At 42.4% G+C, this 17896-nt stretch overlaps 1 protein-coding gene across 1 annotated transcript in view; it reads right to left on the reverse strand.

Annotated features, from left to right (window-relative positions):
• Positions 1 to 17896, reverse strand: part of MARCHF3 (membrane associated ring-CH-type finger 3) — a 139200-nt gene that overhangs the window by 5740 nt on the left and 115564 nt on the right. Inside the window, exon 4 of the mRNA XM_028528108.2 lies at positions 1729 to 1938. Within this exon, the coding sequence (XP_028383909.1) occupies positions 1729 to 1938 (210 nt within the window). The remainder of the gene's footprint in view (positions 1 to 1728; positions 1939 to 17896) is intronic.

Raw genomic sequence — 17896 nt, forward strand, 5'->3', positions numbered from 1 at the left:
CCAGGTACCTTTCCCACCCACACTTCCCTTTCAACTAAAATGGGAGATCAAACAGGGTCACATCCATTTTTCTCTACATAATTTTTCTTTCTTCCTTCCATGCTCCTCCCTGCCTTTCTTCCTTGTTGGGTAAGTGGATGCTTTACAAAGCTGATTTTCAAAAAGGCCTTCACTTGGTTTGAAAGCTAGTATTCAAGTCTATACTTTCATTTAAGGAACTCTTCTAAGAAACATGGTAGACAAGTAAAACTCTAATCATGGTAAAAAATTATTTTCCAAAGTATTTCCCCCTGCACTCTTTCATGTTAATCAAATAGCACCAGGGGAAGCCGGCAGGATGGGTGTTATTATCATTCCCACTGCGCAGATGGGAACACTGAGGCACAGAGCAGTGAAATGATGTCAGATGGTGCTAGCCAGGCTCTTTAACTTCCTTTTTCTAACTCTCTTCCCATCTCAGTGTCCTTGTGAATTCCCAGCCAGCTTCATTGCTTGATTCATAAGGAATTAGGATACAGTTTGGGAGCATAGATTTTTTAAGGAGACAACAATGGTTTTGTCTGGGGGCTTCATTAGGCTGGGAATGGAATCCTACATTAACCGGAGTTCTCAGATCATGTCTGAAGCATCAGAACACTATTTACCAAGGCTCAAGTCAGGTCCCTCTCGCTGAGCTTGCACTGTGTCCCCCACTTACTGTCTGAGCACTCTCACCTGAGGGGAGGGAGGCACAGGAGGGAAATGAGCAGGGGGTTGTGGTCAGGGTGGAAGGAGTGGCCACTGGCAGGTGGGCAGGGCTTGGGAGGACACGTGAGCCATGGAAGCGTCCCCATGCTGATGCTGTGCTATGGGACACCGGAACGGTACACTTTAGACAGGAAATACATACCACATAGCAATGAAACATGCTCAGCTTAGAAACAAGCAGAACGGAAGAGGAATGCCAGGAAGAGGGGGCCCTGTTTCTGAAAATATTCTAGATAGTCATGTTCTTCGCTGCGGGTCCCAGAGGGTCATAAAGGGAGATCAGACGCTGCACTTTGTGGGTGCTGCCAAGCGGCACTCAGCAGTCAGCTTCTTTCATAAGTGAACAGGATGAAAACGACAGAGATGTTTACAAAGTCTTCCTCCTCTACAGCAGAACGCTTATTGGGAAATGGTTTTTCTTTGGCAGCAGCTTCTGAGCTAGATAAATGGGTGTTTTTATGGGCAGCAGGGTCAATATCCCAACACACAGAATAAGCGTCAGGCACCAGGCAGCCCCGTGCCCAGTGAAGACTACAGGCCGTGGTCAGGATATAAGAAGAAAGTGACCAGCAGGAGGACTCACAGTGTGTGCAGGCAGCGACAGCAGCAGTGGCTGTGTGCATTGCTCATGACATACTGTGATCCCAGCAAAAGATGAGGAACACAAGCAAGAGAAGGAAAATGCTGTGCCTTGAAACAGACAGAGCCTAGACTCCCAGAGGGGAGAAAAGTCCAGGGTGTGTGTCTTTGGTGGGCTCTCAGAAGCTGGGGCTTTTCCTTTACTTGATCTGCTCTTCCCAGCATCCCATGTCTGCTCACACATCGTGCACACACACATACACTCACATGTAGTAACAAACCAAATCACACATTCACGCCAGCCTGAACCAGCAGGTGAGATGTGATACAGACAAGCTGTGCCAGCTGGGGGGCTGCCAGCTCCAGCTGGCCTGCATCCCTGGGGCTGTGGGCCATACTTACTAGTGTCCAAAAGAGGTAAATAGTGAAGAGTGCGACAGTGAGTGCAATCAGTCCCACGGCTTCGAGCCGACTACTAAAGTGCAGGTGGTCCACGGCGCCCCGAAGGCAGAGCCAGCCTGAGATGGTGGCCAGGGGAGTTATGAACAAGAAGCACACCATGTCTCCAAACAGAGTCCGCTTCTCATGTTGGGGGCCTGGGTTTCTCAGCCACTGCCAAGGAGAAGGAGAGAGAGAAATACAGGACATGGTTAAAACCCCAGGTGGAGTGGAGTCACATGACTCTGAAGTTGTCTTTATCTTCAGAATCTGGAAAAAGGCACTTCTGACTTGTTCTGACATCACAAGGGAGCATTAAGGGCTCTTTCCCATGCCTCCGCCCCCTGAATAATAGTGATTATGGTAATAATATGACAACAGTGATTATGATAATGACGATGATGATGATGATAATAATAATGTGTCCTTGCTGCAGATGGCTAGCTGTTTTTGAAAATAGTTCAATGGTTATTATTATAAATCACGATGAGTCTAAGTGGAAGGTGGAGAGGATGTTATTTTTGGAAGGTAATAGTTGGGGGTGCCAGAAGTGCTCTCATGTAGCCAAAGCCTCCTAGTGTCTTGACCCAGGGAATATGCTTGGGAAGGGGTTAACTCAGCAGGCCTGGATTGCTCATTTCCTGCTCATCCCCAAGAAAGACATGTTTGCAAGACTGGCTCCTAGGGGATGAGCTCTGAGTCCTTGTAATATTCTGCCTGATGAATGTTTTGTATGCCTGAGGCATTGGGCCACAGGGTACCAGTGTAATCAGATAGCTTCTGCCAACAATGTGATTTATGCTGAACACCGCCTTTTGCTCCAGGGGGCTGGAGTCTGAGTGCTGAGGGTAGTCATGCAGGCACTGCATGCCTGTGTGACTGACCCCAATAAACACCCGGACGCCAAGGCTCCGGTGATCTCCCCTGGTTGATAATGCTTTGTATGTGCTGTCACAATTTGTTGCTGGAAAAATTAAGCACAGAGTAATGTGAGGCATTACTGGAGGGGGCACCTGGGAGCTTGTGCATGGTTTCTCCTAGACTTTGCCCCACGCACCCTTTTCCTCCACTGATTTTAATCGGCATCCTTTTGCTGTAATAAACTATAATCACGAGTGTAAGAGTTCTTCTGAGTCCTAGTGAATTGTTCAGCCTGAGGGTGGTCTTGGGGACCACCCACATACACAGATTCACCTGAGACCATGAACTCAGTAATGTGCATTCCCCCCATGTTTTAGGACCCTGAACCTCCTACTTACAACTGTCCCAGATATTTTAATTTTGCTACCATCTTGCCTGACCCAACCCCAAAAAGGACGGGGAGAATGTTGTGCTTGTTTAAAGACTAGAGCTGAGAATTCCCATAGGATAGGGCTGTTGTCCTCCCAACTTGGGAAACTGCTGAAATGTTTTGCGTAATCTATTCTAGAAAAAAATTACACTTACATATTGGTGTCAGTGTATATTTCTACCGTGAGGCCTGGTGGCTTCAAATTAGTATTGAAACATGTCCTCAAACAATTTGACATTCTTATGTCACCATCCTATGTAATAATGAGAGAGGCCATGGAGTCTAGAGGAGTGGGGTCAAACACAGGTAACGGGGTGGGAGTGGGGAGAGACACTGGTGGCTCTGTCTTCCATCTCGTCCTACCAACAAAGGGGAGGCCTGGAAGTGCTGGGGGCTGGCCCCCAAATGGGAGTACTATGGGCAGCTGAGCAGACACCCTAACTGGCCACAGCAACAACTTCCACAAATCCACTGGTGGGAAGCAAAGGATTGTGACAGAGAAGACGAGATAGGGTGGGACTGACTGGGCATGTCATGCTCAAGGGTGGAAGGAAGAGACAAAAGAGCTGTAAGGACCAGCAAAAGACTCAAGGAGTGAGCAGAAGAGACAGGAGGTAAATGACACAGAATTAAGTTTCCTGGGAGATGTCCATCCGTGAATGTTTGCCTGAGGCAGACAGTAAATGACACAACACGACGCCCTCCAGTAAGAACCCACCTTAGAAAGGGGCTGAGATGCTGACAGGAGTCATCTCAGCTCAAAAATGAACCTAAAGAAATACTGAAAAACAGATAATGGCGTGTTGACTTGCCTGTGAATATAAATAAAGTATTATAAAAATGAATATAAATACCAAAATGATGAAGTGCAAATGTGTTGGAATGCTGCCTCAGATATCCCAGCAGCTTCAAAGAAATTAAAAAAAAACTCTTATTAAAGAAAATTTTCTTGCTTAAACACTAAGAAGTGGGGAGTAGAAATTGGGTATTTTTATCTAAATCTTACAGAGGCTCAGCAAGGTTACCGGATTGCTCCAGGTGATTCAGAGGTCAAACTGAAAAGAGGATCAGGGTCTTGCTTATTTTTCATGGTTTTCTGAAATGAACGTGGATTGTTCAGATGTCCTATTAGTACATATTTGAGTGTTAAAGTTGTAACACATTCAGAAATCCAGAATCTTCAACAGTGGTGGCCCAACTGCAGTGGCCTGACTCCACTTGCAGTTTAGACTGTCTCTAGGGGCAGATCTGGAAGCCTAGACTGATCTTCCTGTTGGAACATAGTAGGTTCTCAACAACCGTAACAGGCTCACAGACAAGCTGACTGCACTGGCTGACTTCCTCCCATTTCTTCTGCTGAGGAATCCTGAATACACTTTGTTAAAACTAATTTCGTTCTTTGCTTATCTATGTGGCCTTTGACATTACCCAGTGAAATAACTCAGGTATGGAAGGAGGTAATTATGAATCACTACTTACCTCTGTCTGATATAAAGTAAATTGGAAAGGCAAATTAGAAATTACTATTGCTCGTTCCCAGTTTCTTATTTCCTAATTATTTTTGATCTTCTATATTCCTGAAAAATTTCCAGGCCATTTTATATGTACATGATCACCCAATACCAAGGTTTCATACCTTATTAACACTGTGTATGTATTTTTGGCTTAGCTTACTCTTTGTGTTGTTTGCCATGGGGTCGTATTTGGGTATGAAGTTCTTTAAACAGGTACTATTATGTTAACACCTGGGACTTCTTCAGAACCCTGAGTGGTATTTATCTCTTATACAAATGCAGCCCCCTGAAACAAGACCAGTGGTAATAGTATCTTTCGCTGAGAAAAAAGATTGCCCTGTGCCACGGTAAGAACCTCTGCTAAAGATCCAAGTAGGCTGATAAAGGATATTTATACAAGCAGAGTTTATGAGAGAAAAACATGTGATTATACCTCAAATTTCCAGCAATAGGGGATGGTCTAAATAAATTATGGAATTTACTGAAAATAGAATACCATAGAGTAATTTCAAATGATACTATATATTTTATATTTACTGACATGCTATATTGCTGAGCAGGAAAAGAATGCCACTGAACAGAATGTACAGTATGATCCTGGGTATGTAATCATACATTTACATGACATTGACATTGACATAGAGGTAGTGCATTCACACAGACACGGACCAGTACACCCAGCAAAGCTTCGGCTCTTCCTTGCAGCCACTGTGGAAAACAGTATGGAGATGCCTCAAAAATTAAAAATAGAACTACCTTATGACCTGGCAATTCCATTTCTGGGTATTTACTTAAAGAAATCTAAAACACTAATTCAAGAAGATATATGCACCCATATGTTCAGTGCAGCATTATTTATGATAGCCAAGATATGGAAGCAACCTAAATGCCCATCAATAGATGAATGGATAAAGAAGAGGCACATAAATAAAACGGGATATTATTCAGCTATAAAAAAGAATGGAATTTTGCCATTTGAAACAACATGGATAGACCTAGGAGATATGCTAAGTGAAATAAGTCAGAAAGAGAAAGATTAATACCATATGATTGCCCTTATATGTGGAATCTAAAAAACAAAACAAAACAGAAACTCATAGAGCAAACTGACGGTTGCCAGATGGAAGAAGTCTGAAAAAGAGGAAGGGATTAAGAGGTAAAAATTACTGGTTATAAGAACAGTTACAGGGGCATAAAGGGAATGTAATCAATAACTATGTTGTAATAACTATATATGGTGTCAAATGGCACTAGACTTATAGGGGTGATCACTTAGTTACATAAATGTGTGTTTGCTATATCATACACCTGAAAATAATACAGTACTGTATGTCAACAGTAATTGAAAAATAAAAAAATAAAAAATAAAACTGTAAAAACCTTTAATTTTTATCTTTATGTATGTATTTTTTGTTTTTCTACAGTGAACATTGATTACCTGTATAAATATATATTGTATATTAGTTGTGTATGAAATGCTGCAAGAGAGAGAGAAAGAGAGCAATCCAACATCTGGGTGTTTAATCTCAGCTATACAAGGCCTGTCCAGAAAGTATCCAGCCACACACTATGCAAATAGAGACATTTTTGAAGATACAAGATTCAAGACGCATTGTACATAGGACAATCATGCCTCGGTCCCCTTCAAAGAAGGCACCTTGGGACCTCACACAGTTTTCCCAGTATCTCTTCCACTATTCACAACACTCTGCAAAATCCTTTGTTGGAATTGCCATCAGGTGCCCTGTTTTATTTTCCTGAATCTCACTGATGGTCTGAAATCTCTTCCCTTTCAAGGTGATTTTAGTTTTAGGAAAAGCCAGAAGTTGCAGGGCACAAAATCTGGGCAATTTGATGTTTTGCCAAAAACCTCTGCATGAGACATGATGCATGAGCTGGCGCATTGTTGTGATGAAGCCGCCAATCACCAGTTGCCCATAGCTGCAGGTGTTTTCATCTCTTCATCATATTGCGTCTCTCAGCCGATGAAGAACATGGAAGCAGTGCTCCTTATTAATTGTTTGGCCTGGAGGGGTGTACTTGTGATGACAACACCTTCCCAATCAAAAACCACAGTTAACATGGTCTTTATCTTACTGTGACTTTGCTGTACTTTCTTCTGGCATGGAGAACCAGGCGATTTGCACTGGGACAACTGGGCCTTTATTTCTGGATCATAGCTGTAGACCCACAATTCATCTCCAGTTACGACCTTCTTGAGAAAATCTGGTCCATTGGCAGTGGTTTGAATCAAGCCATTAGCAACTGCAGCATGATGATCCTTCTGCTCTGGAAGCAGAAGCTTTGGAACAAATTTTGCCACGACATGTTTCATGCCAAGATCTGCTTCAAAATCTCAGATACAACAGCTTTTGGAATCAGCTTCTAGTTCTCACACTGTCAGTCACCAGTCTTTGTTGAATGTGTCCCATACACGTTCAACATTCTCAGGTGTTCTGCTTGTTGCAGGCCTTTCAGAATGTAGATCACTTTCAAGATTCTTGACCATCTTTGAAGCATTTATGTCACACTTTTATTTGCACTGCACTCATTGCATCATCCCTGAAAACCTTCTGAATCATCCAAATTTCTGTGGAGGAATGTTTGAGCTTAATGCAAAATTTGATGTAGACTCATTGCTCTACTTGCTCAGTAACTTTGAATGTGATGGCCACACAATACACATGCTCACTCAACAGTGTCTACTGCCCACACTGACTAGTACTGTGAAGTCATCATTATTCACACGTGTGAATTCCAGTCCACTCTCCTTGGCTGCCAGGTTACATCGATGTTGCACAAACCATTCTTGTTATATTAACAATGGCTTGACTTATTCCGGACAAATCTCTATTATCATGCATTTTGGCCTAATTCATAACTGACAACATTATCTCAATTTTTGTTCAATTACATTCTGGCTCATATATGTCATCAGCCTCTCATCAGTTATACTTATTATACATAGAGTATTATACGCATTCTGTAGCAATATCTTCCCTTCCCAAGCATTCAGTGAAGAGTAGGCCAGTCCAGAATGGCAGGTTTGTGTGTCCATCTTCCCACCTGACCTGAGGAGAAACCTTGTCTTTATATCACTGGCTTTGAGCACAGCCAACACTCCATGTTGAATGAATGCCAATGCTTACAATATGCCAAATGCTATTTCATATGCTACATGTAGTAATTAACTTACTTTTCAATAATCTTTAAAGAGGTAGCATTATTATCACCACCATTTTATACATAGAGAAACCAAGGTCTAGAGGAGTTAAATAACTTGTAGAAGATTGGCCTTGGCTTTGGTCCATGTAGTCTAGCTCCGAAGTCTGTGCTCCTAGCCCACTCTATTATATTATATCCTCATTCTTAGTAACAAAAAGTGTGGGGGAATATGTAGATAAAGGGGAGAGGAGTTAGACTATACCTGAACTGTTTTATCAGTGCAATAAGAAATATTTACTTATCACGCTCCCTGGAGTAAAACACCAATGAATCTGTCCTGTCACTTATGGCTGTATTTTAAATGCTGAGGTCAGCCAATTGAGAATACTGACTGGTATGGCATCTTCACCTGGTGAGCCCACCCACACTGCTGCCAGGGGATCTCTGGGCAGCCCAGGGCACCCCTATAAAGCAATGTGTCCCAGCACACCATATGTCCCAGCAATCCTCTTCTGGAAACCTACCAGAAAAATGTGAAACTATTTATTTGTAAAGATATCTGTGCCCCTATGCTCATTGTAGCATTCATTATTTACAGTGGCAAGACACAGAAACCACAGAAGTGTCCTTCGATAGATGACTGGACAAAGAAGATGTGGTTCACATATACGATGGAAGACTACTCAGCCGTAAGAAGAGATGAGATACTTCTATTTGTGACAACATGGATGGACCTTGAGAACATCATGATAAGTGAAATACATCAGTCAGAAAAGGTTAAAAACCTTATGGTTTCACTTATATGTGTGATATAAAACTGAAAGCAACAATCAAAACAAACAAAATTCATAGACACATAGAACAGAATGGTGGTTACCAGAGGGAACAGGGGTTTGGGGGGAGGCAGAAGAGGGAAAAGGGGTCAGATATATGGTGAAGGAAGGAGACTTGACTTTGGGTGGTGAATACACAATGCAATATACGATGATGTACAGAATTGTACACTTGAATCCCATATAATTTTATTAAACAATACCATCCTAATAAATTCAATCAAATTTTTTAAAAATTGTAAAAGAAAACAAAAAACATAAAGCAGGGCAGGGATGCTATTGAGGGCCCCAGCAGCGAGCTGCCTATTTTTCTGTGGGACATCTCATTCCAGTCACCAACTTGTTCCCGAACCACAAGATTGAGCTACTCTTGGAAAGAAGTACACACACCAACCAACCAACCAACCAAGCATAACAGAACCCCGCAGTAATCAGTGCGGCAGGGCTCGAGACAGCAGAGGGATTAGAGAGCACTACGCTCCCAGTGACACAGCAGCGTTCACTGGCTGTAAATGTACATCCGCAATGAGCCAGGCATTAGCGATTATTTTCAAGGTGGGTTAACTGTGGGTTTGGATATAATTACAGTGTCAATTTGTTAAATCCCTTACTGGTGGGTAGCGGTGATGGGGGGGGGGGGGTGGGTATTGCTCCAGGACTTTAGATTCTGCCTCCCAGGCTCTGAGTTAATCGGCTTAAACCCCCAAGGTAGACAGGACTTTGAGCAGGTCAGTTTGTACTAGAACCAGATTACACTCAGGAGGCTAATAGCTCTGATTGATTACAACCTTCCCCATGAATCTCCTTAATGAGAAAGCGTCATGAGAATGAAAGAAGCGGACAGAAGGGATAACAACTGATAGAACTATAGCACATGTTTGGGTGTTTGGGGGGGGCGGGGCATGGTCTCACAACGTTTACTCACTTGGGTTTACCTGCCTGAGTGCCTGCTGTTAATCTGACACTTGGTAGAGTTGTTAACCAAGTGCTTGCCTTTCTTGGGATGGGTCTTATTTTCAAAGCCCAACACAACCAACACTAAAGTGTCTCGCTTGCCCGAGGAGGGAGCCACAATGTGCAAGGGGCAGCGCAACGATCAGAGGATATGTGACAGGTCTTTTGCATGATTTAAAAGTGAAGATGAAACCTGAAAACCATGCATTTCAGTTCACTGGAAACACAGCAGGGAACAAAAACAAACTCTTACCAGAGTTTTAAATCCCTGAACTCCACAGACTATCAGTGAATTTCCAGCACAGCCAAAGTCACGCAGAAGGAAATTCTGACTTCAGGGAAGCCAAGGAGAGGCGTGCTCCAGATGGCCATCAAAGCCAGGCTTGAAGTGTTGCACCTCCAATAAAAACTTAACAGAGGATTTGCTCGTGACCTTAAGATGTCCACCGTCAGCTTTGGCGTCTCGCCAAAGCTCCAGATGTGCATGTTCAACAGCCCACTCAATATCTCCCCGGAGATGACTAACAGACAGCTCCAACTTAATCTGTCCAAAACAGAACTCTTGATTTAGCGCTTACCCACAACCCCTTTTTCTCTCCAAGTCTCCTCCATATCAGTAAATGATGACACCATCCACCCAGTCGCTCAGTCATCCTGTTTCGCTTCTGTGTCTGCTCCAAACATCTAGCCCTTCAGGAAGTCCTACTGGCACTCCCTTTGGCATCTATCTGGAATCTGGGCACTTCTGTCCCTGTCCACTGCCACCACCCCTGAGCCAGCATCATCTCCTGCTTCCACGCTGACCACCCTAGAGTCCAGTTCCCAAACTACCATCACAAAGACCTGGCAAAAATATCAATCAGATCATGTTACTCCTTTGCTTAACACTCTCCAATGGTTAGAATAAAAGGCCAAGCTCTACCTGGGACTACAAGAAGACCTGCCCTAATTCCTGCCTCCCTCTCTGACCGCTTCTCCTACTACCTCTTACCCTTCATTTGCCCACATTCGTGCATGACTGGCTCCTTCTCATCATTTATGTCTTGGTTCAAATGATGCCTTCTCATGGAAAACGCTCCTTTCACCTGCAAACATTATCTGGCTCTATTTGCTACAGAGCAAATGACACTCTCTGAAATGATGCTATTCATTTATTTGTCTGTTTATTTATTTATCTTTTTGGTCTCACTTTAACGAGAACTGCATGATGGCGATGCATTCTTGTACGTCTCAATCCAAGAAGAGTGTTGGAACAGTGGCTGCTTAGTGAGAATGAATGGGTAAACATCTGAGGTGTGGGTGGCCCTGACCAGAAATGATCCTACAATATTAGTTAGATGAATTAAATCGATTGGTGAAGAGAAAATGTGTTGGTGTATAAACATCACGTTGTCAACTTCACTGCTTTTAGCCTTCTAGACTAGAGGTAGCATTCCTTATGTATTGCTCACTCTTTTTAGGTTCTCAAGAAAAATAACTATATGTTGTTTTGTTCCTACAAGGTGAAAAGCCTGTTGTTTTTGTTCAAGATTTTTCTCTCCCAAGATGTGAACAGCCACAGAATGCCATCTATTTTTCCATAGGTCATGAAATAGCACGAGAAATCGAGTAAATTGTTCAAGGTCCTTTGTACTGATTTAGTCACAATTACTATCTTCTTTTCTTCCCTTAGAGAAAAATTACCCTGAAATATATGAGAAAATAACACTACCAAAAATCCATTTAAAAATTATACAACTCTAGTTCAACCAAAAATATGTAACTGCATTCTCATTATGTGCCAGATACTTTTTACTGAATTTAATAACACCAGGTGGTGTTATTATTGCCATCTTAATTATCAGTGAGGTTAAGTTACTTGTTCAATGATACAAGGTAGAACAGCCAGTATTTGAAATCTCCAGCCTACTGTTCTTTCAAATCTTCCCTTCCACTTGCTTCAGCATTACATAAAATCTTGGTCCTAATTTTTGTTTGTTCCTACAATGGATAAGATTGGGGAAAGAGCCCGGTGCAGGAGATAATGTGGCCTGGGAAGCAGGAGATGAGATACTGCTTCCAGTTACCCACGGCTTCAGTTCCCCCAAATGCTGTGTGATCTTTGCTCATTTCTTTCACCTCTATGGAGGAGTAAAAAAATGGGAGTCTTCCTAAAAACACTGAGGAAGGTGCAGCTTTGAAGGGAATCAAGGACCTTCTCTAGTTGTCATTAAGTTCCCACTTTTGTTCAAAAATTCAGATTCAACTGAAGAGCGTATGTATCAGCCATCAACTCTCTTCTGAGCCCCAGCCTCATGCATCCCACTGCTTACTAGGTATCTCTCCATTTGGGCAATGAACATCTCGGACTTTACAAGGCCCATGATGGAAGACTGGGTTCACCTCTGCCACCCCAACTCTCCCACAGATCACTGCCCCCCCAGGTTGTTCCACACCAATATGTGGCGGCACCAATACCCAGAGGCTCTTGTAAACAACCTCAGTGCCACCCCTATTCTCCCTCTCCTCATCTCCAGGACTTTATATCCAGCCTATCAACAGCTCCTGCTACTTCTTCTGGAATACATCTTGAACATGTTCCCATATGTCTCTCTAGTGCCACTACTGTTTCCCAAGCCACTCTCATCTTTCACCCGAGCCATGTAAGAGCCTCCTCTCTCCTCTATCCCTGTTATCCTAGAATCCAGGATCTATAAAGCAGAAAGATCGTGTCACTTCTCTTGCTTAAAGTTCCTCGAGGTCTCTGTATCACTTGGGGTAACGTAGCAATTTCCAACCTTTTCCATCACATGGAAAGTTCCACACACAAACTAGTTACTGAAATTCTGCAGCACACCAGTTGAACGTCACTGGTCTAACGCTGTGCCCTGGCCCACACCGCTCTGTGTGATGTGGACCAGGTGTTTGTACCGTAGCTCCATGGGCCCCAAGGGCCCAGGACAGCATTCATGGGATCTGTGATTTTTGGGTGGGGGGAAATGACATCTTTGTTTTTACAATCTCTAATTGAAACTCAGCATTTCATTGAGTTACACAGAAAATCTCAGTACTGTGAGCAGTACCTGTGGTGTGATCATATTATAATGATTGCAAATATCTTGACATACTACTGTTACATAGTTATCACATCTGCCACAAAATGTGTTAAAGAAGCCCTTACATTTTATATCACAACTTTGTCTTTTAAATATTTTGATAGATGAATTATAATGTAATTGGTTTTCTTTGTATTCCTACATATTTTATCTCCTATAATGAAAAACATGACACTGAGGCCCTGGCTGGTGTAGCTCAGTGGATTGGGAATGGGCTACAAACCAAAGGATTGATAGTTCGATTCCTAGTCAGGGCACGTGCCAGGGTTGCGGGCCAGGCCCCAGTGGGGGCCACGTGAGAAACAACCACACATTGATGTTTCTCTCTCATTCTTTCTCCCTCCCTTCCCTTCTTTCTAAAAATAAATAAATAAAATATTTTTTTTAAAAAAGTGACTTCGAGAACGGATCCATAAGCTTCAACAGACTGGCAAGGGGTCCACAGCAGGAAAGTTTAAGTATCTGGGATCTACCTCCTTTGACCTCTCAAACAATGCTTGTTAGCAGTGTTTTTTTCCTGTTTCAGAAATACTGAACTGCCTGCCTCAGAATCCTTGCAGTGGCTGTTCCTTCTGTCTGGACTTCTTCCAATGGCAGGTTTCTTCTTATCAATCATATGTCTGCCTTCACAAACCACCAAGCATTCCCACACTCCAGTAATTCTTTTTTTTTTAATTTTATTTTAATCATTGTTCAAGTACAGTTTTCTCCAATAATTCTTTTTTTAAAGGATTTCTTTTTTTAAGATTTTATTTATTTATTCTTAGAGAGGGAAGGAAGGGAGATAGAGAGAGAGAAACATCAATGTGCGGTTGGTGGGGGTCATAGCCTGCAACCCAGGCATGTACCCTGACTGGGAATCGAACCTGCGACACTTTGGTTCTCAGCCAGGGCTCAATCCACTGAGCTACACCAGCTAGGGATCTCCAATAATTCTTTACCACAGCAACTTGTTTCTTTCTTTACAACTTTTACCACTGACAGAAATAATGTTTTTGTTCATTTACTTTTTATTGAATTTATTGGGGTGACATTGGTTAATAATGTTGGTTTATTGGTTAATAAAATTATATAGGTTTCAGGTATACAAATCTATAATACATCATCTGTATGTTGTATTGTGTGTTCACCACCCCAAGTCAAGTCTCCTTCCATCTAATCTTCTAATTTATGTACTTGTTTATCCTGCATCTTTCTCTCTAGCAGGTAAACTCTATTTGTATCCAACATTGTTCTGGCTCATTCACAGTCATATCCCCATTTCCTAAAATATTTAGTTTATGCTTAATACATATCAGCTGAAGAAATACATATATTCTTCCAAACCAGAGAATTGCATTGGGTAGAAATCAGATGAGTGTAACTGAAATATACACACACACACTCACACACACACACGTAAGACTACTTACCCTGATTCTTCTGATAAAATACAATAAAGCAATGTTTGCCACAGACACAGACTTAGTAGTGGCTCTGGCATCCACAGCAGTGATTTGGCTGATGCATTAGTCATATTCAAGGACACCCTGGAGGTTTGTGAAGCTTCCTGGTAGACTTAGGCCAAAAAGCAAATTAATGGGCTATAATGCTGTATAGATACTATATTTGTGTCTGGGACATTATATTTGGCATTGGCATTATTTAAACAAATGCTACACACACTCACACCAATGGTTTGAAATTTTCCAAAAAATAAGATTAGCAGCACAGCAGAATTAATTGGCAAAATAATTTTATGTATTCACATGCAACTTCAGATATAAGCAAAATGGGAACCATTTCTCTTCAATTATTTCATATCATCGCTGTGTGGGAGTGATCACAGCCAAATGGGGATTGCTTGTCTGACATATGAGAAGATTCTTCAGAATTAGGCGGCACATGTGATCAATGCAAAGCCAGAAACATAAGAGGAGATAAACAACCAAGGGAGGATGGAGAGTAAGAAAACAGAAATTTCCAAAAGAAATCGACAAATATAAGATGCACAGTGCCAAAAATAGAGATGATTTCCTCTGGGAGACGATGGAGTCCTGCTGTGCGGCCATTTACAAACAGGGCAGTTCCCTGCTCCCAGTCCCAGGAGCCCTGTTTCATGTGGGCCGTCATGGGGCCCTGGCCCTCCAGAGGGCAAAGCTGCTGGTGTCTCACACCCTCTCTGCTGGCCTGCTTTTGGAGCCCAGGTTTCTGAAACTGAGTAATTCCTTCCAGCAGAAGGACGGGATCACAGGGTAAAAGGTGCCAGGACAGTGTACCAAGAAAAAGCCCCAGTTGGAACACTAGACAAAAGATGAGAATATGACGAATAACAGGAATAAGGGTAATAAATCCCTATTTCGATAACTGGGGATGCTTAAAGAAATAGGGAGAAATCAAATTCAAAACCAGGTCCTCAAAATGGGATCACATTAAAAAATCTGTATCCCTCAGATGTAGTGAGAATGTAAGTATAAAAACTATCCAAGCAGAGTGTGGTGGAGGGATTTTGATGAAATGTAATCTAAAGGAGAGAAGAGACATTCCTCCCAGGGTCACATACTCCCAAAGTAAGCAAGAATGAGAGCACTGTGAGAAAGTGAAAAATTTACGCTAGATGGGAGAACTGTGAGAACAAAGGCAATTTTAGATTCACAGTCCATATAGCTCAATGTTTTGCTGCCAAGAAGAACCCCCAATATTTAGGAGGGCCTGGCTGATCTTGCTGACAGTAGACACACATCCTAGCAATGTATGGATTTGCAATCTCCAAGGCTCCACTTGAGGCCATGGCTTAAGTTCACAGGATGCAGTATTAGGTGGTTCCTCTTTATTTTTGTTTGAAACTTTCCACCTTGAAACTTTGAAGGGAGCCCTACAGCATTCAGGCAATTTGGATTGTGTTATGTACTTCATGCCCCCATTGTCCGAGCTGGTCATGATTTTCAAGATTCCAAACATACCCTTCCCTAACTTCCTCTCATTTAAGAGTCTCGTTCTTTCTGTCCAGGCCAACCCAGCTACCTGTGAGTAATGCTCCCCGGACTTTTTGCATATCCTTCATTGAGTATGGGACCCAGACTATCAGAACAGCAGGTAATAATATGCCACAGTGTTACACGAGGGGAAGGCAGCATTTTCCGTTTTGCTGGCATTACTTCTCTTGATTATGTTCAATATTCGCAGACCATTTCCCTACAAATCTCACGAAGCTGTCTTCAGGGGAGACATTCTTAAGGGTTAGGAGCAACAGTTCAAATGACATGGGCCACGTGGGCCACGATATTAAGGGCTGGTATTGCAGGAGGGCAGGCGGGAGACCGGCTGGGTGAGCACAGTTCCTGACTGTGGGAAAGCTCTGCCCCAACTGGGAGACACCCATGCATTTTTAGCTTCACTGATCCTGAGACATGTGCCCCCTATACGTCCTCAAGGCAGAATCAAGCCAACCATGGCATAACCTAAGTTAATAACTAGCCCAGTCCTGCATGTGTGCAGACGGAACACTAGCTCTTTCTTCAAGACTGGCAAACTGCATCCCGTGCTGTGGCCCCTGCAGAATTGCAACATGGCTCCTTCCAGGCGAGGAGGGATTTGCAGCATACTGTTGAAAAGTTCCTCTTACTTTTCATGCTTAAAACATTTTAAGGGTGCAGGAGACGTTTTTGGAAAATCTATGTGCTTTGCAATTTACACAACTGTTTTTCTAGATCGAGGGCCCTTGACTTAGGGTATAAAGCTTCAGAAAACCTGTGACTCCTTTGAAGCTGTATTTGGACACTGGATGTGCATTTCAGGGGAGAGAGTTCAAGCTTTTTCCCCTTCAATGATACGGGTTTTTAAAAATTGATACAGTATTTGACATACAACATTGTGTAAATTTAAGGTATAGAATATGTTAATTTGATACATTTAATATTTTGCGATTGCCATGATAGAGATATCTAGCACATGTATCACATTACATAATTATGCTTTCTTTTAGTGGCTGGAATAATTAAGTTCTAGTCTCTTAGCAGGTTTGATGGTTATAATACAATATAGTATAGTACTCTATATTCATTATAATGAGCTCAAGCTTTTTTCAGATTCTCAGGCCTGTCTGAGGGGAAGAAGCACTAAAATGCTCTAGAGCATTTCTATAAAATGTCTTAAGACACTCCTCAGTCCAGTCCAACTTTCTGAGGCCTGATGAACTTAAGAATATGGGCAGTAAGATCTCATCTTTGGGACAAAGTTTATTGCTCCCACATACCGTGTGCAGCATGTCCACAGGGCTGGGGGTAGGCAATAGCTTTGGAGCTTCCACACCCACGTGTGGACAACTTAAATTCCTTAGCACCTGGGCCCCAGCTGTTTCATTCGGAGCAGTTTGGGGGCAGCCAGCAGCTGGAGCCCTAGAGAAAAGAGACCCCCTGCCAGCACGACTCGAGGGCCGGGGGTGTCCCAGCCCACGCAGCACAGTGTGCTGAGACAGGAGTTTGTCACTAGCTGGCATCCTTGGCTCCTCTTACTCTGTCCTTGTCACGAGCGCTCAGCAATTTACAGAACTCTCCCTTCTTTCCTTCCACCTGTCATCTTTGCTTCTGGAATAAGAACCATTTGTGTAACTTCAGTATTCGACTTAAGAAAGACATGCATTATGTGGTTATAATCAAACCTGATGCTTTCAGACGACCTACTTATGTCTTCAATGTGGAAAAGACTAAGAACAAAACAAATTCATCTAAATTTCTGGCAACCCAGTTGACTTTTAAATGTAAGAATGGAATTCCACACACTTAACACACTTAACACATTCAACTATATGAGAGAAAGTAGACCCATGGATACAGTATTTTGTGAATGCTCCTTTAAATAAAAGAAAACCTTATATAATATTTTTTTAAAAATATGGGCAGTAGGATTTGACTGCCTTTTGAGAATCCCCCATTTCTCTGCAGACCCTGGTTAAAAACAAAAATCAACCTAGGACACAAAATGTTTTATTAAAAAAATTGCATACTTTAGGGCTGCAGAATCAAGAAAGCAACCTTAATTTAATTTATTAATTGGATTAAAGGAAGAAAAGGACTCTCATTGAGCAAAGATGGCAAAAATTCAGACAATATAAAAAACCAATACGAATGATTTCCATACGATAAAAGAGTAAAGAGAAGAGCAAGGTTTCATCACGTAAGCTGTGGCAGGGAAAAGGTGAAACTTTAAGAGGGGAAAGACCACGGGCATCTCTGTGCCAGTCTCCTCATTTCTAGAACGGAGATGGTTCTATGTGCCAAGAGCAGAAGAGTCAAGCGCCCA

This window comes from Phyllostomus discolor, chromosome 3, assembly GCF_004126475.2.
Source record: "Phyllostomus discolor isolate MPI-MPIP mPhyDis1 chromosome 3, mPhyDis1.pri.v3, whole genome shotgun sequence".
Taxonomy (NCBI): Eukaryota; Metazoa; Chordata; class Mammalia; order Chiroptera; family Phyllostomidae; genus Phyllostomus; species Phyllostomus discolor.